This window comes from Miniopterus natalensis, chromosome 18 (assembly GCF_054644295.1).
Source record: "Miniopterus natalensis isolate mMinNat1 chromosome 18, mMinNat1.hap1, whole genome shotgun sequence".
Classification (NCBI taxonomy): domain Eukaryota; kingdom Metazoa; phylum Chordata; class Mammalia; order Chiroptera; family Miniopteridae; genus Miniopterus; species Miniopterus natalensis.
Genome location: NC_142098.1, coordinates 4635882 through 4660661, shown reverse-complemented (window position 1 = coordinate 4660661; position 24780 = coordinate 4635882). Strand labels below are relative to the sequence as shown.

The 24780-nt window shown below is 44.3% G+C and overlaps 1 protein-coding gene across 3 annotated transcripts in view; it reads right to left on the bottom strand.

The window, feature by feature from the left end:
• The window catches only part of PHKB (phosphorylase kinase regulatory subunit beta), a 102855-nt gene that overhangs the window by 6932 nt on the left and 71143 nt on the right, over nt 1-24780 (bottom strand). For all 3 annotated transcript variants that reach the window (XM_087827049.1, XM_087827047.1, XM_087827048.1), the window contains 10 exons: nt 22845-22928; nt 22317-22421; nt 21218-21300; nt 20926-21016; nt 18306-18367; nt 18059-18221; nt 16903-16984; nt 14929-14986; nt 12771-12861; nt 9610-9812 (listed from right to left, as the gene is read on the bottom strand). In XM_087827049.1, the coding sequence (XP_087683175.1) occupies nt 9610-9812; nt 12771-12861; nt 14929-14986; nt 16903-16984; nt 18059-18221; nt 18306-18367; nt 20926-21016; nt 21218-21300; nt 22317-22421; nt 22845-22928 (1022 nt within the window). The remainder of the gene's footprint in view (nt 1-9609; nt 9813-12770; nt 12862-14928; nt 14987-16902; nt 16985-18058; nt 18222-18305; nt 18368-20925; nt 21017-21217; nt 21301-22316; nt 22422-22844; nt 22929-24780) is intronic.

Here is a 24780-nt window from a genome sequence, read left to right as displayed (position 1 = left end):
TTGATCGGCTGCAGCCCGCAACCCGGGCATGTGCCCGGACCGGGAATCGAACCCTGATCGCCGGGATCCTAGGTCGATGTTTAACCGCTGAGCCACGCCCGGCCGGGCAGTAATTTTATTTTTTAATCTGAGAAGCTTTTAATAAGTATTTTTAGAGTTTCATCTTTTTGTTCATTTACCGTATTTTGAGGAAAGAACTCAGATAAACTAGCTTTGCAAAACAAAGAAAACTCTGGAATGATACCATGCCTTAGGGAACTGGTGCTCCACACACCATTAGGAAGAGCCAAGGAGTTAGCTTTACATGGTGGACTCCTACGGTTTATCCCTCACTCCTGGGCGAGCACTGAATAACAGACAGGGAGTGCAGCTGAGCAGCTGAGCAGAGTGGGCCTTCCTTCACCCAGGCTGCTCTGTCTCCCAGATGCAGGTGGTGGAGCCAGGCCCACGGGGAGACCTTTCTTTTCTTCACTGTGGCCTCCCACAACTTACGAGAAGCACCTGCTAATTAAGCCCCAAGATTGTTGGCTCCTCTGTTCAAACTGCGGGACAAGATAAGCTACTCTCAAGACTACATTGTTGCATCCCCCCCTCCCTGCTGTCTTCACAGCTCAGGGATAATTCACACCAAGGAGTCTCGAGTTAGTAGAAAGTCCGCTCTCTTCCCCTTCAAACAGGCTTCTCTTGACCTCTTCATAACTTTTGCTCTGAGCATGTTTTACAGGCTTGGGAAGAATACTAATAAGTTACCTCCCTAGGAAATCTGCTGGACTGTCTCCTGGAAAGCAAACAAACTGTAACTTTTCAAGGCAGCCCCTGGTATCTGCTCAACTTCAACACAGCACAAACCCTTCGCCTAGCAACAGCACCTGCTTAAAAGAGCAGGCCGCCCTTTTGTTTCTTGCCCTGTATTGACTAGCAGTATTTGGCCCTTTCCAATCTTGGAAAGTAAAATAAACTTCCTCTCTGCATCTCTTCTTTTAGTTGCAAATTCTTTCACAGCCCTAGTCACCAGCCAAACCCTAAGAAGAACCATCTAGTTACACAGCAAAGATTTAAAGTGGCTAAGTTACTACACCCAAATATGCAATTATCTTTCTCTTGATATGCTTCTTTGAAAGCCAACCCACAAGGCTACTGCAGGTGCAGAGATGAAGACGTTGGGTGGAAATAATGAAGATTCAAATCCTTTCCGTCTAGGCTGGTTTTCAGAACCACGGTGATGTGTTGTTACAGGTTGATGCTAGTGTGGCTCAGTGGAAGAGACGGTAAGAAGACTGTGAAGTCTTCCCAGCCGGGCCATGGCAACATCAGCCAGGCACATCGCCCTTCCTGCTGGGCCAGGCCATGGGCCACAAGGCAAGGTGTCCCTGCTCAGTGACTGTCCCAATCTCACTGCGCTCAGCTGAAGCAACACTCAGCTTTTTCCCCACCTTCCCTTCTGTGCTTGTTCTTGCCATTTCCAGAAGTCAGGGATTTCCTGGTCTGTCAGTGAACTGAGAATATGTCGCAGAACACTGAGCCAGTGGCATAAGGGGTACACTGAGCCAGTGGCATAAGGGGTACACTGAACCAGTGGCATAAGGGGTACACTGAGCTAGTGGCATAAGGGGTACACTGAGCTAGTGGCATAAGGGGTACACTGAGCCAGTGGCATAAGGGGTACACTGAGCTAGTGGCATAAGGGGTACACTGAGCCAGTGGCATAAGGGTACACTGAGCTAGTGGCATAAGGGGTACACTGAGCCAGTGGCATAAGGGTACACTGAGCCAGTGGCATAAGGGTACACTGAGCTAGTGGCATAAGGGGTACACTGAGCCAGTGGCATAAGGGGTACACAAGGATGGAAGATAATTTTAAAAAACAGTATACAACTACATGTCATCAACAAGTTAAATGGGCATAAAAGTCACAAGGATACAGTTACTTTGGATGCTTTAATGTTGAAGTTGCCTATGAAATTAGCTGTTACACTGCAGTTACAACAAACAGCCCCATTACCTCTCTTTAAATAAAAAAGTTTATTTTTAATTTTACAGGTGAGACAGCATTGTCTTCTATTTATTATTTTATTTATTTCGTGAGCTAACATTAAAAGTTTACGTTTGTGGCAGCTTACTACGATAGAAAGAACATCACATTAAACACCTAATGGTCGCCTTTAGGTCGCCTCCACAGCCGATGGCATGAAGAGAAGTGGGGTTGGGGGTGCAGGTCTAGTGAAAAGTGATCCTGATTTTTTTAAAGTAATTCTGGGGACAACCAGAGAAATCTGAGTAAGAATTGGGCATCAGGTGATATTAAGGAATTACTACTAATTTTGTTGAGTGTGATAAAGTATTGTGATTTTTAAGGAAATGTCCTTTTTTAGAGACATATACTTACTACGATATTGAGGGATAAAAGGGAAAAGACCTGGGTTGCCTTATAAATACTACAGAGAGAGATGAAACAAACATGCAAACGTAAATTACTAACAGCTGCTTATACCATTTAATTAATGGACAAATGGTCATCTGCCAAATCCTCGTTATTAAACTTCTAAAAATTTCATAAACAATATAGACAGACTTGAACACCAATCTGTCATCTACCCACTGTGCCCACTGGCAAGTTCTTTTTCAAATGGGAATAGTGCGTGTTCAGCTCACTTCAAGAAATTATTTTGAGGAACGAAGTAGACAATGTGTGATAAGAGGTATTTGAAATTATAGAATCATAAAAATGTTGGCAATTCCATTTGACTCTTTAGACTCAGGTTGGAAGAAGATAATCCGATTTTCTTTCAAGCCTGGGAGCTACCAGAGTGAGTGCCACCCCATTAACTCCAGGAGGTGCCCTCTTCTAAAACAAGAAACTTCTTTATTTTTTAAATTCTTTTTTAAGTCTTGCAAAATTTGAGTTATGAGAACTAAACATAGTGTATCGCATTTACCTTTTAATATCTTCGGCACCATAAGCAAAGCTAGTTGGAGATCTAAACATTTCCCCTCAGGCTTCTTCCTTCTGTTCACAAAAATCTCAGCAGTTCTGTGAGCAGATGATAGAAAACACCGTGTCCACAGCCACCAAGGGAAGCAGGGGCTGGTTTTCATTCATTTGAACATAATGAACATAACTTATCTGTCAGAGGACTGAAATACATTTATTCATTTAAAAATACCGGGCAAGCTAATCTTTGTGGCAGGGAATTCTTCAAAAGACTAAAATAAAAACAGCAAAATAGCCTTATACAGAAACTACTACGTAGCGGTCAGAGACTTAGTAAATTCCTGACTAACAGGAAAATCAAAGCCTGTAGTCCATTGTTAAAACTACCAACAGGAGAGGGCGCTGATTCCTGTGCAGGGGGCCTGACCTCACACCCTCATTCCTGATTGACAACTCCAACCTAAAAGCACTTAATGCAAAGTAGGGAGAGAGAGCAAGAAATGTGAAAGGCAAAAAGCGTGACGGTTATCCTTGGACCAGATCCTCATACATTCAGTCTGTCCAAAGAACCAGGACCACGCTCGACTTCCAACAGCAAATGGGAAAGTGGCAGATAACTCGACTGACCAGACCAACCTTCCCAAAGGATGAAGGATTACCTTGAGGACAGTGAATCCTCAGTACTGTGGGAAAGGTGTGGGGAGAGGACTCATTCCTGTACAGGCCTGGGAATGACCTCATCCTCCTAAAAAACTGTGCTTACTAACCTCACTGTGAGGTTAGTAAGCACATTGTGTGTGTATAGGTCATTTTCTTTCCAGCATGCGCCAGTCAAGCAGGGAAATATAAAGTGTATGGAGATCTGATATCCCTGGTAAACCAGAATGGCTGATATTTTCTGAAAAACAACAACAACAACAAAAAAATGCATCAAGAATGCACTGATGACCCTGGCCAGTGTGGTTCAGTGGTTAGAGCGTCGGCCCTCAGACTGAAGGGTCTCAGGTTTGATTCCCGATCAAGGGCACATAGTACATATCTCTCTCACATCAATTTCTCTTTCTCTGTCTCTCCTCCCCTCCCTCTCTTCCAGTCTCTCTAAAAAAATCAATGGAAAAAATATCCTCAGGTGAGGATTAACAACAACGGCAAAAAAGAATGCACTGATTTACAGCCAGAAACAATTTTTAAATAACCACTTTGAAGCTATTTTAAGAGCTGAGAAGTATTTTCCCAGGTTGCTATTAACAAGTGGAAGGACAACTGCAAGCACTTCCCCAAGCCTTCCCATAGGAGACGGGAGGCTCAGAGTGGGGACTTCGCGCCTGATTCAGATGGGCACGGGAAGGGGGACAATGTCATAGGCAGACTGAGCTTCCTGTCTGGTACCTGGAGCCCAAGGGCTCACCCACTCACCGATCTAATCATAACAGAGGGGAGGACACGGGCAGGAGAGCTCCATCATCTCCCTCCCTTCTCTCACATCCCATGTCAAAAGCAAAGGCCTCTGAGGAGCATCAAACCATGCCAGCGACCTCAGGGCTGCACTTCTCTCCTCTTCCTTTGCTGCACACACGATGCCAGTCTGGCACCTGTGGGCCAGTGTCTAGGCCCTGGCTGTGATCACAGATGCAGCAGTGGGCGTCGGTAGACAAGCTAACTGCGCAGGGAGGGTGCACTGGCAGCGGGGGAGAGGACTCAGCTGTACTGCACGTCCGCAGGGCTCTGCCAGGCAGCTGACTGACAGGCCCGGAGCAGAGCGCTGCGCATTGCAGGTCTTTACAGTAATGGCCTGTCAGGAACTTGATCTATCTCAACATAAAAGCCGGAGCACAAATCAATAATAGGGCAGCAAATCAAATCATTATCAGACTAGAATACCATTCCCACGAGCAGGTGGATTTGCTCACGGGGCGTCTGACAGCGGTATAGCTGAGGAAACTGCATTGGCAGGGTTAGCCTTGGGAAGAGAGAATGGAAACATGTGCCACTGGGTTAGCAATCAAGGCAGTGGGTGATGTGAATAAATTTAAAATCCCCAACACCTGAGAGAGAAAGGCTAAACAGAGATAAAAGTGTACACGGTACAGGGGAATTCTGGGTAAGAGGTCTCATGACGAACACAAATGTTCTCATTTCTTATGTCCATCCAGCTCTGTGAATTTTGGCATTTCAGGAGAAGTATGGTGTTAAAAGCAACCAAGTTATCAATCTCTTTAATCGTAATCAACATTTTAAAAAAGAGGAACAACAGTAGTAAAAAGTCAGGTATGAATGAGCCTGAAATGCTTTAATTAACTTATAAGGAAGGTGAATAAAAAAAGAATGTATCTACAAATTCCCAGCCTCTGGATCTGTGTAAAATCCTGTTGCAATCACCATAATCCACAAAGGGGTGGATTAGAAGAACAACAAATTCAACATTTTATAAGAAATTTGACAGTCAAGGACTTTGTAATTTCTCATCAATTTTAAGCAAACTGAAATTCACTGAAGGGAAATTCTGTAAAGAAATATGTGTGTTGCCCTGGCGGGTCTGCCTCACTGGTTAGCGAGGTGATTCTGGGCACGTACCTTGGTTGCAGGCCCATCCCCAGCTCTAGTCAGGGTGTGTGCAGGAGGCAACCAATCAATGTGTCTCTCTCACATCCATGTCTCTCTCTCTCTGTCTCTCTCTCTCTTTTTCTCTCTCTCTCCCTTCTGCTCTCTCTGAAAAGCAATGGACAAAATATCCTCGAGTGAGGATTAAAAAAAAAAAGAAACGTGTTTGTTGCTGTCAGTAAACTTCAGGCCAGGAAGCCATTCACTCGAGGAACTGAGGCCTGCGTAAAACTTACTAAGGATGAAGTACAATGAAATATTTATTAGAAAGATACAGAAACGTCTTTCCATTCACAGGGCACTACCCAGCCACAGACAGGGAGCTGCAATGCTCCGACACCCCTGCAGTAGAGACAGGGTTCCAAGGAGTAGAGACATGCTATCTCTTGCTTTTCTTAAAACCCTAACACTAGCTCAAAGCGAGCTCCCTGGGCCTGTTTAAAACCTATATATTAAATAACCTATCACATTTTATTGAGCATCCCCTGTGAGCTAGACTGGTACCAACAGGAAGATAAGATTTAGTCCCATCTTTAGCAGATTTAAATTTCTTAGACAAATGACTCCTTATTTTTTTTTAAATGAGATTTGTCCCTGTCATTACAATTGAAAATGTCCTCATGTTTAGAGCTGACCTGTGAGCCCCACACGAGAGAAGAGTATGCATCAGGAGTTGGGCAGGGTGCTGAATCCTCACAGTGGGAATGTGGGACCAGCATCAAGTCCAGGATGAGCTTTGGGACTGAATAATTAGTTTCCTGGCAAATGTCTTCATTAGGAAGTTTTCTGCTGTGGTTAAAAACTGAGCCACATGCTGCTGTCCTAGCACTTTTATTTGGGGTGACACAGTTGAAGGAAAAAAGGGGATATGATTTCTCATGAAATGCACTGAACACACATAGAGTTTCAGATACAGAAAGGAAGGAATTTATTTTTAAATATGTATATATTTTTAAATATGTCTTTATTGATTTCAGAGAAAGGGAGTGAGAGATAGAAACATCAATGATGACAGTCATTGATTAGCTGCCCCTGCACGCCCCGGGGATCGAGCCACAACCCCGGCATATGCCCTGACCGGGAATCAAACCGTGATTTCCTGGTTCATGGGTTGATGCTCAACCACTGAGCCACGCTGGCCAGGCAAGAATAAACTAAACATACTTCATTCCCAGGAAGAGAAAAAGCTTCAGGTCAGATTTGAATTCACAAAAAGAAATTCCATTGGATTTTTGAGGAAACACAAGTTAGCCCCAAATACTGAATAAGCATTAAGGAGAAACTACCAACAATGCAGTAGTGAAAAGCCCCGGGCAAGTGTTAGCTTTGACTCTAGGCTTTTTTGAAACCTCTGCGGGGATGGGTATCACCGAGAGAGGCTCCCCGAATAGAACAGTTGTTAGAAAAAATGTGCTCTGGGAGAGTTGTAACCGACACTGCTCAGCCAGCCTCAGAATCCCTGGAGTGTGACAATAGTGTCCCCTTCCTACCCTGTATGGAGGTGGAGAATCACATTTCTTTCATTTAGGGACAACTCACAAGAAAGACCAATCTCTGTATCCTCATATGTAGTGAAGGGTTGGGGTTGAAAATATCTAAGCAGAGACAAAACAAATCAGGGTATGATTCAAAGTTCTAATAGCTGATTCAGAATGTCTCTAAATATTGGAAAGGAACACTCATTTTTCAGAGAAAGGGAGAGAGGAAGAGAGGGAAGGAGGGAAGGAGAGAGAGAGAGAGAAACATCATCGATTTGCCGCTCCACTTGTTGATGCATCATTGGTTGATTCTTGCATGTGCGCTGACCCAGCATCGAACCCGAAACCTTGGCATATCAGGACGATGCTCTAACCAACTATGCTACCTGGCCAGGACCTAAGCAACTGGGTTTTCTATATGTAATTTTTCAAAGGAAAAAATAGGTAATTGTTTTTCATTAAGTGCTTAATGCTCATGTGCAAAATTAAAACTAAGAAGTGAAAGGGAGCTCAGTCCAATAGTAATGAAGAGGGAAAAGTGAAGGAAGCATGGCACACAGAAAGCAGGAGAAGGAAAAATGTTTTTTAAATGGCACAAATGTGAAATATATATTGCTATTAAAAGATGATCTCAGATTGGATTAAAAATAAATCCAGCACAAATACTGAATATAAAAAATCTATACAAAATGAAAACAGAGCCCTGAAGGTAAAGGCGTGGACAGCCACACACCAGGCTAACAACGGCAGGGAGGGCAAAACAGGCCAGCAGTAAGATCAGACGGGGAAATTCTGTTGCTGTTTCTGCATTGTAATGGTAATTGTGGTTATAGTTTTAAAACGTCCTTAACTCTTAGAGACATATGAAGTATTTACAGGTTAAATGACATGACAATTTGCTTTCAATGCAGAGGGGAGTGCGGGTGGTGGGTGGATGCGCAGTAGGTGGGGTATGAATGAAATAGACTGGCCTCGCGATGACAGCGCTGAAGCTGGTGACAGTGCAGACACACAGGGCTTTACCATACCGTTCCCTACACTACTGTAGGTGCTTGAAGTTAAAAAATTTAAAGAATTCAAGTGAAAAGTAATAAATGACACAAAGGAAGATGTGCTGAAAAGCTATAAAGTAACATGGACAAAAAACGATGCTTTAAAATGTGTAAAGGAAAATGGTAAACATGCAAAGAGGAACTGACAAATCCATAACCATAATAAGAAAATTTTTAAGACTTTGATTAGCAATCGAGGATCAAGGAGAAAAGAAATAGTGAAGACGCTGAGGATCCGATTACACAGCGAGCAAGCTCACCCGTCACGCACATCTGTGCCCGACAGACAGACTCCGTGTGCTTCCCAAACCCTTGAGGACCTCCCCCAACGGCCCCGCATTAGGTTACTCCGTATGCTCAGCTATCATTAGACTCTCTTACCATTAGAACATATTCACGTGATACGCTTGCAATCAAAAATATATTTAAAAAGAGAAAAGTGACATTTATACTGTTAGGTTGTGATAGGCTTTTTAAACACCAATCATTTCCTGTCCCATAAAGCCACTGTTATAAGGCTGTTATGAAAGTGAAGCTGGAGAGGTGGAGTCATTACCCCAGGTCACTGACCAGTTCTGCTGATGCTAATAGCCCAGTCCACCTGCCTCTCCACCTGCTCACAAAATTTTTAAGAAGATTCAAGACCACCAAAGCCTAACTTTTAATTTCTCTTCCACACAGCGCACTTAGGATTGCATGACTAAAAATCCAACTTTGGCCCAGCCAGCATGGCTCAGAGGTTGAGCATTGACCTAGGATCCAGGAGACCATGGTTCAATTCCCAGTCAGGGCACATGCCCGGGTTGCGGGCTTGATCCCCAGTGGGGGGCATGCAGGAGGCAATGACTCTCTCAGCACTGATGTTTCTCTCTCTCTCCCTTCTCTCTGAAATCAATAAAAATATATTTTTTAAAAATTTCAACTTTGGTTGAGAATGGATACAAGCAGAATATTTACTGAAAATCACTCTGCTCTTAAGGCTTTTCCTTTTTATTTACAGGAGTTGTTATAAGAATTGTGCTTAATGTTCTCGGGTTTTTTTTTCACAGGATGTAGCTGTTTTAATCCCTGGAGTCTGACTGACTGAAGGAGAGTCACTTCACTGTCTCACATGGGAGTTACATCATAGCAGGACCCTTTCAGGCCACTGGTGTTCATTTCTTCACAACCAGATGTTGCCTCTATGACTCAGGGGAACAGTGCATCTTCTTTTTTGGTTAATCCTCACCTGATGACACTTTTTCCATTGATTTTTAGAGAGAGTGGGGGGGGGGAAACATTGATGTGAGAGACACACTTCGATTGGTTGCCTCCCATGTGCCCCAGACCAGGGTGGGGATCGAATCTGCAGCCCAGGTGCATGCCCTTGACCAGAACCGAACCAGAGACTATTCGATGCCAGGTCAAAGCTCTAACCATTGAGCACACTGGCCGGGGCAAGGTGTACCTTCTAAACACCCACCAGGCCCAGGGCAGCCCTCACCCAGAGGCCCAGTCTGATGGAGGATGATGCAGACTTCACGCAAACACACGGTGCTTGACTCACCCCACGCGGATCTTCAGCATGCCACTGAACAGCTCGGGGCTGTTGGAGATGATCCAGCCGATGTGGATGACCAGCTCCTGCTGAATGACTGCCTCCCTCTCGTCATGGGTGTTGCACTTGTCGTAGATGATGTTCTTGATCACTCTCGGAGACAAAGGGTTCGAGATCACCTCTTCCTCGTGCCCAAAGGCACCCAGAGTTACCTATGAGAGGTGGAATTTTATTATAAAAATCTCCTACCTGCTAAAAGGTAAAAGAAAAAACTCAGGGCTCGAGATGACTGGCAGGCTGAAATTACTCTACAGGAGCTAGGGAATTAGGTGGAATAACTGCTCCCGCTTTTTATGAAAATGGCTTTGACAGCATGATTCCCACCGGGGTTCCTATGGTTCAGAGTCTGAACTGAAATCTGAGTGCAGGTAAAGGCCCCAGTTCGGGGAGTGAAGGTGAGTGGCTAAAAGCGGGGAAGGAATATAAATAACTATTAAGAGAGAATTATTCAGAATGACTGTAGCACTAGAGAGTCCCCAGAGAAACCAGGACACATTGAATAGTTTCACCTTCCTGCAGTCTATACACTTAACATCTGGTAGGACGTCTCACTCCTTTTCTAGTTTCTCGTGCTTGCTCAACAACAACACTGGCGCCTTTTCAAGGTTATGCCGGCATGACTAGTGAACTCTAAAACACTTGCTGGTGTCTCTCACCCCCGCGGAGGGAAGTCAATGTGGCTGCCCACAGGCGGGCAACAGGAAAGCACAGAGGGGGCAGCAACGAAAACTCAAAGCAGAAAGTGCTGTGAGCAGAAAGTGGCAAGAGGAATCTCTGGTCTGTGCGCTCCGTCCTCGGCGGTGTGCACCCGGAAGGTCTGCAGGCCTCCTTCCTCCTCGTGCCCTCCCTCCCTCTGTCCAGCACCATTAGAGAGGCAGGGAGAGCACAGTGTGGGCCCTTGTATCTGTGGGGTGAGAGGAAAGCAGAACACGGGGGGCCCTTGTATATGCAGGGGTGAGGGGAGAGCAGAATATGAGGGGCCCTTGTGTCTGAGGGATGAGGGGAGAGCAGAACATGGGGCCTTTTGCTTCAATTTTGTGATGGATGAAAATTGAGAAATTCTAGTTTATTGCATCACGAGTGGTACTGACCAGTTAGTCCATGTGCGATTATGTTTACTAAGTCAGTGAGTGAAGGAGAGAACAAACAGAAGGCACAGAGGGGCCTCCAGAAGCAACGGCGACTAAAGCCTATTTCACCCCAGAGAGCTCGAGGTGACCAGACCGTGCTTTGCAGAAATACTGCTTCAGTTTTCAGAGATGAGCAGATGCAAACTTTGGATGCTCCACCCTCACTTCTTTACTGTACAGGGGTGAGATGCAGTCAGTGAACGGGCCTCATGCCCCTGATGCAACTGTGTACAGGAATGTTTCCCTGGGAGATGTGCTGGTCTGACGGGCAGCGGTCCAGCCACAGCCTCAGGACAGGGTCTCAGATCACAGGCTGCAGGTGACCTCTAGACAGCGTGCAGAGTGGACATGACCCACAGGCCACCTTTAGATAGCATGTGAAGTGGACATGACCCACTTTCTCCCCAAAGGTCAGGTGCCAGCGACCTCAAAGATCTCCAAAACCTTCTCATGTGCTCAGGTGTAGAGAAATTAACTGTATTTTCAGATATAGCTCAGGGATAAACCCAAGGAAAACATCTTCCCAGAGCCTGTTTACTTCCCTTCAGATGGGCTCAGGGCAGGGTGATAGCACAGGACTTGGGCTGGAGGTGAGCACTGCAGGGAGGAAGACATGGATGAGTTACTTCCTGTACCTTGTCTGTTTACCTGACAAATGGGGATGAAAATTCTACCTCTTAATAATTTGGAGAAAACAGAAAAAATAACATGTGGAAAGTGATTTAACTTCTTTTCAGGAGTTTTCTTTAAATTGATTTTCTTTACAATCATTTTTTTAAATTGATTTGAGAGAAAGGGAGAAAGACAGAGGAAGGGAGAGAGGCAGAGAGAGAGAGAAACATCCACTGGTTGCCTCCTGCACGCATCCCAACTGGGGACTGAGCCCACAACCTAGGTATGTGCCCTGACCAGGATCGAACCTGCACATTTTCTGGTGTTCGGGACAATGCTCAAGAGTCACCCATCCAGGTTACAACAATTTTTTCATTGTTGTTAAATGTTACAGGATAAAATTGCTATTTCTAACATTTCAACAGCTGGCTATCAGGATGAAATAACGTCAATTATAATAAGCTAAGAGCCCTGGAATAGGAGCAATGGGTTGATATCATTAAAGAAGGTTAAGGACCTTCATAACTTTCAAGCTCACCCTGTCCCTGGGTTAATGTTCAAGAGCCGACAATCAAGCACACATACTCCCCAGGAAGAGAAAGGGCAAGCAGGTTTTCATTCCAACCAAACGAGGGTTCAGCCAGGTAATCAGAGCGTAGAGAAAACATAACAGAAGCTGAGCAGCCACATCCCACTCCCATAAGCACATGCACAGCTCAGTGCAGCCCATGGCCACCAGTGCCCACTCGAGCTGGGCCCAGGCTGGCACCCTGGGACAGTGTGGAACAGGCTGTGGGCCCTGACCTCCAGGGCTCATCCCCCCACCCCCCGAGAGAGACATGTTTCAATAACTGGGGCCTAGGGCAGCTTGTGAGAGGGTCACAGGCCTGTCACAAGGACCAAGAGCGGGACTGCTAACCAGAGATGGCTGGAGGAGCAGCAGACAGGAGCTAGACGGGTGGAGGGGGATGGGGAGAGGTGGCTCAGAGGGCCAAGGATCAGGGCATCCTGAACGGGGGAGAGTCTCACATGAAGGAGAAGGGAGACAGACCTTTGCTATCTGCCTACTTGGCGCCCCCAGCCTAACCTGTCTGCCCTTTTCTGGGCTAGTATCTTCACCGATTTTGAGTCAATGCAGGGGTTAAAACAACAGCTGTAAGGTAGCGGGAAAAGGGAGGTTCTGTTTGGCAACTGCATCTCCGAGACGAGGTGCTGCTTGGGGAAGGATCCTCTGTAGACATGCCCGAGGTACTGAGAACGTGGTTGTGGAGGCCTAGGACACTGAGGGTGTCATATTTAAAAGCAAGGGTCCTACCCAGGAGCTGTTGTGACTGTGACTGAGTGCAAGTCTGGAGATGGGACACTTACCTGCTTGCCCTGCACTAACACATTAGTAATGGATGGGGCCAGGCTGTCCACTACTTTACTTAAAAGGCTTGCTGCGTGGCGCACCACCGACCTGGGGGCAAGAAAAGAGCAGGCTAGAGGTTCACAAATCTGACAGATGACGAGTGACAGGGGCCCCGAGAGGGAAACTTAGAAATATGCACAACTAGTTCTTCATATAATAATTTGGAGGAAACATTGAACCCAAGACATTGGACCTAAATGTTGACATTTCCCAGACAGCAGGCTGACCCTGCAGGACTAGGGAGGGTCCCTCGACCTCACCTTGGCCACAGAGACATCTGTGCCGTTATCAACTTCACAAGGAAGGTGGGAGCCTGCCTGTGCCTCTGATGGGGAGCGGGCAGGAGGAGGAATTCAGTGAGAATTCTGGTTTTGCATTAAAATTCATGACTAAAGCTGTCATGTCATCTCCTCCTGGTTCATGTCATCTATTCCTACAGCCATTCTTAATCATGTTTCTTTTGGTGCCTCGGTAACCAAATCCCGGGTTACAAGGCTCACTCTGCTCAGTTTTGGAAAGTGTGACAATGAAATACCAGCATTTTTTTCTGGAGAAAGCCAGCGTGTTGGAGGAGGAATTCACACAGCTGTTTTTACATTTCTGAAAAAGTCTTAGACTATAAGGAGAACAGATTTTTTTTAAGCCCAGCACATGCAATACATAAGACTTTTTTCTCCCTCAAAAGTAAAAACTGATGTGGAACTTTTAGATGGAAAAAAAATTAAAATGTAGGTTTAAAACTATTTCCTCGTATTTCAGGATATCCATGAAAGCTGACCTATAAAAAGCATTTCTATTCCTCAATCTCAACATTGATGCAATAGTAAAAGTTAAGTCAATAACTGGTGCAGTTAGTGAAACAGACTCTTCTACTTTAGAAAAGCCCCCACCCCCACGCCGGGCACACTCCACCTCGATGCAAGGAAGCCACAGCTCAGGCAGCTCCAGCGCTGCTGCGTGTTACCTGCTTCCCGTGAACCAGTAAGGTGGTAATGTGAGGGGCTATGGAGGAGGAAAATTTCTGGGTAAATGCAGCCCCGGAGCGAACCGCCAACCTGGGTGTGTCAGTGCAAAGCCATGAAAGGGAAAATACAGTAAATACAAGTTTTGCGAGTTTGTTCTTTTAAACATAATAGCACCATCAATGTTTGCTGGTCAATGATTTATCTAAAATGCAAGTATGACACATAAAGCACGACCCAGGTTTGCTTAGCCAAAGGAAGATCATGGACCACAGGGGACCTGCGCTGGCTGTGAAGCCACATCTATGAGCCTGCACGCCTCACTATGCTGGGGATTCACGGTGAAAGCTGAGACTCAACCACAGGGCCATTACATCATTCCTTCTGGGTTGGAAGGGTATAGTCACTATACTCATAGAGCTGGAGTGCTGCTGAGAGGCTGTTTATCAATACTCTGATTTTAGATATTAGAAACCCGAGACTCACTCAGATGAAGGAGTTTCTTCCATGTCTTGAGACTTGTTTTTTTCAAAATTAGAAAATAATGGGTCACCAAAAAATACATATATACACTCTTACTTCTAATTAGATCCTGCCAGTAAGACTGTTAGAACTGCTTCAGAATGAAGAGGGCCACGCACTGAGGCATGCTACCCCGCTGCGAACTTAAACTGCTTTACTTCAACTTACCTAGTTTGTGTTTCAACCCCTGGAAGAGTCTACCGCTGCAGAGCGTATTGGTCATTTTCATGAAGCCACTACCGTCCCTGGGACCTATTCCGTCTATGTGGTGCGAGAACTGCCCGTGAGTGTATTCTGTGCTTGTGATGAAATGGGACCTTCCACAGGGCAGGTTTCCTGAACACAAGGTGGAGCCTAAAGCACTTGCTGGGACAAGGCAGGGCAAGGTCACCAGCCTGCCACTCCCACAAACGATCACCAGGCTCTGTTCCTAGGGTCTTTATCCCCAGATATGTTTAGTATCTTGGGAGAGCACGACACACCAGGATGTAGCAGTCATGGTGCCACGTCCTCAGGGTTGGAAAGTGAAAATTAGGATGAACAACACCTTTGAGACTGGTCCATTATCTTCAGGCTCTTGACTATGAAAACACACAAAATAAAACACAATGACAAGGACACTTATACAAACCAAAGCTTTTTGCTGCCAGCTTTTCTATAGACTCTCTCGATGTGATCAGAAACGGTACCTAGACGTCGGATAAGAGAGTCTTTGTTGAAAGAGGTTTTCATTTAATGCATAACATTTACTCTCCTTTAAAAAGCCACTCGTGGATTTTCATCCTTTCCACTCGAGTTGGTACCTCCACACCCACTAATGTTCTGAACCACCTGGCACACTTAAATATGTAACCCAAATAGATAGTGCATACGTACCTACCCTTGTTGCTATTTAGTTTGAGCCTATGATTTTAGTAAGTACTGTATTTCTTGAAATTTATTTTCTTAATATATGCAATCTAAGTTTTTAACAAATAAAAATGTTACTTTAATTTACTGCAGAAAATAAAAAACAGAATATAGCCAATTGAGCAAAAGCTGTAGACTCTGAATATATATGATTCTTCACTTATTTGTCCAACAAAACGCTATGGAGACTGTATGTGCACCATCGCTCTGACGTGCACCGCTGCTCAGCCACAGGCTTCGCTCTCCGGCGCCAGCTCTCACGGGTCAGTCCTCCTCTCCTGTCTGCTTTGTCAATAAATTAGCCAGGTGATGAGACAGAGCACCGAACAGGAAGCAAGGGCAATGAGCATGACCTTCATTTCACCCTGAATTTATTTCTACAGCTTTGTAATTGGATAAAATCACATTCAGACTGTATACATGCTTGTGATTTTCATAAGGTTTTACAGATTTAAAACATTTAAAGTCTTTCAAATACCTAAGTGAAAGATGAGTATTACTCTCAAGTTTATAAAAATGGTTTAAAATTTTTTCTCTCAGCATTTTCATGATAAGCTGTTTTATATAAATATTGTTTTATTTTAAAGCACTACTAAAATAATCATTCTAGAACCTCAGTTCCTAGTGAAATGTTTGCTTTTTTGGAATCCTATTGTTTTAAAGTATAAATTTCAATGAATGTCCTCAATATAATTGGGATTCTGATTATACTTATAGTTTCAAGACTAATTAGAAATGAGAGATTCTGTTTGAAATTTGCTTAAAGTTCTTCTGCCTTTAATTAGGTAAGAAAATTAAGATTTTTAAGATTTAAATTAAGATAATTAAGATTCAGTTAGCATGTATAACACTCAGGAAGGTTATCTCTTAGCTGCAATAATGTAAAAACTAAGTAGGCCTTATTCAAATAAGCAATCATGTTCAGTTCACTACCACAACTATAGATTGTATTAATTACACCGCTGTTTAAAATACGGACTTGATTTCCATTTCTAACCAAAGCAACATGCCCCTCTGGACAGGGGACTTTCAGATAAACCAAAAACTGTGAGTAGCTAGACAATAAGTACTCGAGTTGTATTCTGCATTGTTCTGCATTAGAAAATGCCAGACGCAGACCATGATGGAGAATTCAAAGGTTCTTAAGAGCAGTGTCTCAACGTTCGAATGTGGATTTCAGGGATAACTGGGTTTCATCATGAATGCAGAGTGGGTGGGCATGGTCAGAAGTGATCTATTTCTGTTACCAATCTTTAGAGTGCAATTCTATCACGTGCCATGTTCCATTCCAAACGGCTGCTGCAGACTAGGAGGTAGCTAATTTTTATAGCTATAACAATTCAATACTGTGCTTGAAAACGTGCAGAAAGTAAAACTGGAGGCAGAAACTATCCGTAAACAACTGTGGAGTCACCAGAGGTTGAGAGTCACAGGCAGAATCCGGCTCCAATACCATTCAGACAATCAGAGAAACACCCAAGTGTCACTAAGCAATTCAGAAGCTTACGCATCATACAGCCTACTCCATGCCAGGCGGTATGAATGAACATTTCCCACTTAAAAATTTTTTTAAAAAGATGTAAAGGAGAAGAAAGTGGCTTGTGATGTTGGGTGGACATCCATCACGCACATTTGGTAGCTGCTCAACAGCAGAGCAGGCCCACTGCTTGGAATACTCTCAGATGCGTGCTCTTACCTTCCTTTGTGATGAAATTTGGGCCTTCCCTCTTGAGCAGGATGCCCAGCAGGATGACTTGGCTCGCCAGGCAGCCGCAGTCCTGAGAACATAGATCACTGGGAGTGACAATGGGTACAAAAGGCACTACAAGGGTAACTGATCACGAAACCAGAGGATTCAGAGAGGAAACATTCTGCTATGGAACCGAGGAAAGAGGAAATGCCACTGATACACCACCAAGCACAAGATGACACCACTCAACTGTTCACCTTAGATACACTGGAGAGAGGTGGTAGCCAAGCTGGCTTCCTGGGGCACTAGGATTTAATAATCAAAATTCCCAGGAAACAAGACAGGCAATGGATAGAAAGTAAGCTATCTACAAGCATTCATACTCATTTTGCCACTCTCTGAGAGATGTGGCCCAGGCATTTAACCACTGCCTTCTTGACTTCACTTACTCATAAATGGAGACCATGCTGCTACAAAGCTGCTATGAAGAGGTGGATGAAGGGAGGAGGGGGCATGCGCTACGTGCTTTTGGTGTAGCGCATCATAGATATGCTTAGACAGTACTGATCAATAACAAGGATGGATGCTGTCTGGCAGGATCTACTTTTAGCTTACATGCTCAAACTTTTATGGCCCAACAAGATGTCACAATATTTACATTTCTACCATTAGAACTTCATTTCCTCAGATAATTACTATTCTCTAACCCCACCCCCCTCTTTTAAAATGCAAATAACCTTAGGGACGGTAAAATATTAGGTTGCTAACATAATAGTCATATGGATGTGGTCATAGGATTGCTTTCCTCAATGACTGGAGAGACTGAAGGGAACATCAGACCTAAAAGCTGGGGAAGGAGAGATCGGGTAGTCGAAGGAGGGCAAGGGCACTGAGGACAAATGGAGGTCCCAAAGCAATACCGCTGACTTAGCTTCTGTAATGGGCCATACGATACGTCACACCCAATAAAACCCAATTCCTCCCCACTCCTTAAGTATCTGTAAGACATTCATGCTCATTTAGACCTGGCCCTGGGTGCAAACAGGCGTCTACTGCCACGTTAACTGCTCCCTTCTCTGAGAGGACAAATTAGCACACACTTGGCCTTGGGCTTCCTGCTCTGGCAGCCTCACTCAGGCCCCAGGAAGGGCACCCTCCTCACTTGCAGTTTCTGCAGAATGTCCTGGGTCGGCCTATTTCTCCACTCAGCAATGGTGACATCTGGCTGCTGCTCCAGCTCAGGAGTGCTGGAGGCGCTGCTCTGTCGTTTGACTTTTGAATGTTTGGGAAGCTCTAGTTCCTCGAAACTCTTAAATTCTGGAAGCCTAGAAACCAAAAAAAAATGTTTCCAATTTCCTGCACTTATAATGTAATCTCAAGAAACACAACGACAACCCACAGGGACTTACTCCTCTGTGTCACTGATGCGCAGGAAGTCAAGCTGCTCCACCACTGCTCCAGATATTAGTGTCTGAAAGGCAAAGAGAAGACGTGCCTGCTGAAACTCCTCAAGCCCAACCCTAGATCTGGGCACATGCTTTACTGTAAGTACGGTAATACCTCAAAGAAGCTCACCTAACAATATATACAACTCATAACCAATTTCTTAAATGGGCATTCTAAAATCAGGCAGGTTTGCACATACAGCAAACCCCCCTGAAGCAGAGCACAGACACTGAGCTATAAGTTCATGAGTCATATAAATATGGAAGCCAACATGAGATGACCTTAGAATTGTGGTTACTTTTAAGCTGAAATAAAATTCATGATCTATTAAAATGTTAAAGACTATTTTGTTGTTTTGTTGTTTTTTTAATATATTTTTATTGATTTCAGAGAGAGAAAGAGAGAGGGAGAGAGAGAGAGATAGAAATATCAATGGTGAGAAAGTAATTGATTGATCAGCAGCCCCCTACTGGGGATCGGGCCCAAAACCCGGGCATGTGCCCTGACCAGGAATCAAACTCCAATCTCCTGGATCTTAGATTGATGCTCAAAGGCAGAGCCACACCCGGCCGGGCAAGACTATTTTGAAACAAAAAGAAAACATGCAATGCTGACATTGTTTTGGGAAAAAATAATAGGAAATCGCTAGGTCCAGATCATGAAGGGGCAGCACACAGACCACTGGAAAGACTTCGTTTTTCACTCTGTGTGAGTGGAAGTCACTAAAGGCTTACAATGTGGGACATAATCTAACTGCCTTATGACCAGGTAGAATAGAAGAGGGTAACTGTCTTATGGCCAGCAGGCATTTAAGAGATGACTGTTAAAATCCAGGTGAGAGATGATGGTTGCTTGGACCACAATGTCAGAGCTAGAGGTGACAGGAAACGGTCAGACTCGGGATCTAATCTGAGAGCAGAGAAAACTGGTTTGATAATGGACTGTAATGTGGTTATAAAGGAAGAGTCAGGAATAATTCTCAAAGCTGATAACTAATACTGAAAATATAAGAAAATTAATTTTGATTTAATATTTTCTATTTTTATTAGCTCACCCACCCTTAATACTAATTTAGCCCATAAAGTAATTGTTTAATCAGAGTTAATAGGCAAATGCTAAATTCCATTAATAGTCTCTAGAGCTTTTAATTTAAAAGACTCAGTTGGTTGCAGAGGCTCCTGAATTAGTTTTATAAAAGATATTATACTTATAATTAATACCTTAGTTTTGATGGTAATCAAATAAATATTGTTATACATAGGGTGTCCCCAAAAATATATACACACTTGAAGAGCTGACAGCTCAATTTTGAAAATGAAATGTATTTTAATAAACATTGCCTTTGTCATTATTCAAAGTGTATGTATACATTTTTGGGGAAACCCTAAATGTGTCCCAATATTTGGGATCCCCTATATTTGGGACACCCTATATGGGACACCCTATATGCAATATAATATTTAAAAAGGTCTCCTGCTCTGTGATACTCAGGCATATCCTACTGGGTCCTTTCCAAGCAAACATTCCATCTAGGACCCAATCTGTCATCAATCTGCAACCCCCCAGCTTTGTTTCCTGTTGGCTCCCCATCTAGAATGGGCTAGAATAAGAGATCAGGGACCATGTGTATTTTTCATCCCTACATCCGTAGCTCCCAGTGAGGGAGCCCATAAACATCTGGAATCAATGAACTAATCTTTACACAATTCCTACAGGGAGAAGAGCAGAGAGCAGAGCACTGTGCTAGTATAGACGTGAGCAAAGCTTGGCCTGAAAGAAGCTTTAATCCACAGAGAGAAGCAGATACAGGAAACTCACTACACCTAAAATAAGAGCTGAAGCAAAGGTCTGAGCAAAATGCCACAGAAGCACACTGGAAGGAGAAATTAATTCCACTCTTGGAGACGTCACTAAAGAGGTGACACTGACCTAAGTGACAAAATTAAAGTATGACTTAGAAGGCAACTCTAGGACACAGTAACAGCAGAAGAGGAAAAGATTCCGATTACACACAGGGATCCTGAAAGGAGCCAGTGTACTTGGAAAGCAGGAATTAGGGCTGAGTGAATGCACGGAGGGTCCTGGGGGAGGGGCCTGGGAGGAAGGCTGAGCCCCGGGTGGGCTAAGGAAACCTGGAAGCACTTGAACTAAGGTCCGAGAGGAGCATATAGGGGCTGCTTTCTTTTTCTATATTAAAGGAAAGACAAGAGCTGGTGGGGGTGGGGGAGAGGGGTTGTTGTTTAAGGGGTACAGACTTTCAGCTGTGCTAGATGTATCTGTACCCACAAGCCCAAGATTATATAGCAGGTCATGTCACCACTCTGGAGCCCAGCTTCCTCAAATGCAGTAGGGAGGTTAGAGATAAGCTTCTAAAGTCTAAAATTCTGGTTGGGGAGTCACTGCCACCGTTCGAGCATCAGACTGGAAGGATCAGGTAAACAGGATGATGACAACAGGAACAGGAAGGTGGGTATGGAGCAACCCTTAAGACACCACCTTCACAGAGCATCTATCAAGAAACAGCTGTTTCTTAACTGGATTAACTGTCTTAACAACAGAAACACATTGCAATCCGAAAGATACCTGCAGTCGGTCAACGTGAACTTTGACTCCTCCAACCTCTCCTTTTTTAAAAGCTGCCAGCATATCTAATATGGGGTTGAATCGGCTACCTCTAAAAATACAAACAGATGAACAAAATGTGCATATTAACAGCAGAATGAGAAATTAACCATCTAATACCAAGTGCCCTTTACATACGCAAAGTACTCTGCCAGCCGGAGAGGAACGCAAACATGAGGGGAGGCCCTGCTTCCCAAGGTGCACAGTGCTAGTGGCGGCGGGACTGGTGCCCTCGCTCCTTTCTCGCACCGACCTTATATTGTCTTCCCGGATGAGCACAAGGAAGAGGGGGCGCCCGTGCATCTTCCAGTACTGCTTAATGAACTGCAGGGCATTCTGTGAAGACAAGAACGATGCAGGGCGCCATGTCACGTGCTCAGCCACCAGCGACACAGAGCCAGCAAAACCCTCACATGCCCCGATCTCACAGCCCACCCCGGGGGGATCCAGACTACTTAGGGCAGAAGTGCTCTAGTGCATACAAGCCTGCGAGTAGGAACATGCTCAGGTTCAGCGAGAAACCACTTTGACTTTAAACTTCGTCTTTAAGAGAATCAGTGCACCCAGGACGTAAGGATGCTTTTTTGTGTGGCCTAATAAATAGTTCAAGAATGGCCCGAGGGAGGAAGAACCAACCCAGGGTTTCACCCAGAAGATGAATTCTCACTCTGCGTTACTAAGCTTACAGTGCAGGAGGTAGAAGAGGTTGGACTGAATTGACCTTCAGAAATGTGAAGGTTCTTTCTTTGACTCAGTTTCTACTGCCATCATCATCACATCAGAGACGTGCATACGCTTCCCCCGTGCCAGGCTCTGTTCCGAGTGCTTCACATACATTACCTCGTCTAATCCTCACAACAGCTCCCTATTCCGTTATAATGACGAGACAACCGACACACAGAGAAGTGAAGTCACTGGCCCGAGGTCACACGACTGGTAATGGTGGGGCCAGCATTTCATGGGTGCAGTCCGGCTCTGCCCGCTAAGCTTCTCCGAGGGGAAATGGGCGGAGGAGGTTTAACTAATTGGGCGTTACGAGTTAGTTGAGGTTTTCCTTCACATTCTTCATAACACAATTCTTTTGCTAACTCAACTTTTGTTCAAAATGGGATAATCCATTGGTGTCATAGGAACGTGGTTTCCAACCAGCCATATGACTTTATATAGACCAGACTCCATCTATCCCTAAGACTGCAAGTGACTCCACTTTCTCCAAGGCCTGTGGCTTTACTTTCATGCTTCACACTGTGTGACCCAGGGTCAAAGGTCCGGGAGCCCTGGGCGTGAGAACCTATGATAAAATTAGTGGGAACAAAGTCATCCATTTTGATAAGAAGGTGTTCAGAAGCTACCTTGATGTCATCTATCAGCAGCAAAACATCTTGAGACATGTAGAAATCGCTAAGGTCAAAGATGATCGGGTAACAAACCACAGTCTTCCCGAGAATACGATAAATCTGTGGGAGAAATTAAAAATAAATACAAAGCCAACCAGAGGAAAAGGTCCTAGTAAAAATGAAAACTGATGTCTCATTCTGAATAAGCAAATAAAATAATATGCCTTGTACAAAGACACACACTATTAAGAAACTTTAGTTTCCTGCCTGAATCAGTATGTCAGTGAACATGGTCACCTCTACTAAGGCCAACAAAGCCTCTGTGAGTAGATGCCACTATAACCAGGCACCTTAGGATGCTTAGAAATAACAGAGCAAGAGGGAAGCTTGTTCATCCCCAGGAGACTTCTGTCATATCATACGAAACAAATAATAAGACTGGCTTGTGAAAAAGGATAATTCAGAGGGTGAGCCCAAGGATAAGCGTTTCAGTCTGTGGTGCTGTGACCTCAACGCTGCTCCACAGGGAAAGTTCATGAGTACCTTGGATGTGCCGAGGCAGCCAATGGGCCTGTCCGGCCTCCCTGAGAGTCCTAACTTCTCATTGATGCCCAGATGGAAATAAGCCTGTAAGACACAAATTTGTAAATCAGAGTCAGGCAAGAATCCATTATTTTCCTCCTTTGCCCCTTTCCCCCCAACTACTGCCCTGCTAATTTTATTATCTTTCCAGAGAAAAAGAGGCAGGAAACCTTATTCTATGGACTTGTAGGCAAACAAGCTGGCCAATGGTGTCCACTAAGATTCTAGTCACTGGGAGATGTGAGAGCAAGACTGTCATAGATGCACAGCTGACATGGCTCTGATTTATGAAAGAACGTGAGGAGACAAATGCTTTCTGTGTGATTAAAAATCTGGCTATTTAACATTTTAAAAACGAGGGCCACACATCTCCTACCAGATAACCTCCTTCAAGTACTTCTCACCAAAGTGGAAATGTCTTTATTGATTTTTATGATTATATGAATTTTGTGAAAATTTTAAGCCAAATGCTACAACTAAATGGTCCTGTTTACTCCCACAACCCCTTAGGCAACTTTGGTGCATGTTAAAAGGATGGTAATTTATTGTGATCCCTAAGCAATCACCAGAAGCATAAGGTGGGGTTGTAGCTTGTTAAAGTACACAGGTGAACACATGCCCATCACACATATCAATGTGTAGACATTGACATAAATGGGTTCATAAACTGATCTGCTTGGTGTCCCACTTTTTAAAACTTAAAATTGTGATGTTCCAGCTTTAAGGTGGTAAACTGCCTATGCATTTCATCTACATTTCAATGTTGAAATGACTGAAGAAATGGAAAGACTCGGAAAATGTCTGTAGAAATATTAGAAGGGAAATGTGCCCCAGTGGAGCAGAAACTTCTAGAATTCCTACAAGGTAAAAGCAGGCAGGTTGGAAATGAATTAGGAGTTAATCAGTGCCAGAGCTGAGCTCTTAATCCAACCAAGAAGCCTGCTCCCCTAGTTTAGACCAATTCCCTGGGAAAGTTTGACATGATCCCCTGGGGAAGGGAGCTCCCCATTTTTTGTTACTTCAAAAATAATAAGCACCCTTGGACAGTGCATTATTATTTCTGCAGGACAATGTCCCAGACACGCTGGATCGAAGAGAAGATACATTCTCTGAAACACAATGCCAGCGAGGTCATCCTCCAGAAATAATGGACCAATTTACGTTGGCATTCACAGTGCAGAGGCCATTTCTGCCACTCTCTTGGGTCAAAAAGAGATTTCACTTTAGTTTTAAACTACTGTGTTCAAATGTTTTGTTGCTGACCATTTTCTGACATATTTAATGGCTATTTGTATGTTCTATATATTTTTTCATATTTCCCCTTTTCTACTGGGTATTTGTCATTCTTTTTGATTTGTAAGAGATCTTGGTATATTAAAGATAGTGCCCTTTGCAGAAAATGTCTCCCTCAGTTTGTGGTCATGAAATATGAGAATGACTGCCAGTAGGATAAACATCACTTCGGCATGTGGTATTTCAATCTAAATATTTTCCTAGTGGGAAATTCCACCAGCACCTTTGACATACCAGGCCGTCTATGCATTTTCCGCTATAATGACTTGGCACTGGTCTGGCTGTGTTGCCGGGCACTAAGGTGCAGGCCGGTCAGCAGCAAGCCTGAGGCCCTGTGTCCCCATGCGGTGTGCAGCTGCTCTCTAAGCTGTCACACTCTGTTGGGGCATCGGTGCTTTGACCACAGATCAACTTAGTAGACTTAATCTTGGTCACTGAGAGACACTCTAATATCCTACCCAACACTGAGGAGTTTGTTTCTGTATTGAACAACTACCAATTAAGAATGGTAGTTTGTAAATAACTAGTGGAAGTCAACGAGTTCCTGTCCCCAAGGAGCAGGAATATTCCTAAACACACACACTCGTGCCCACTGCAGGCAGTG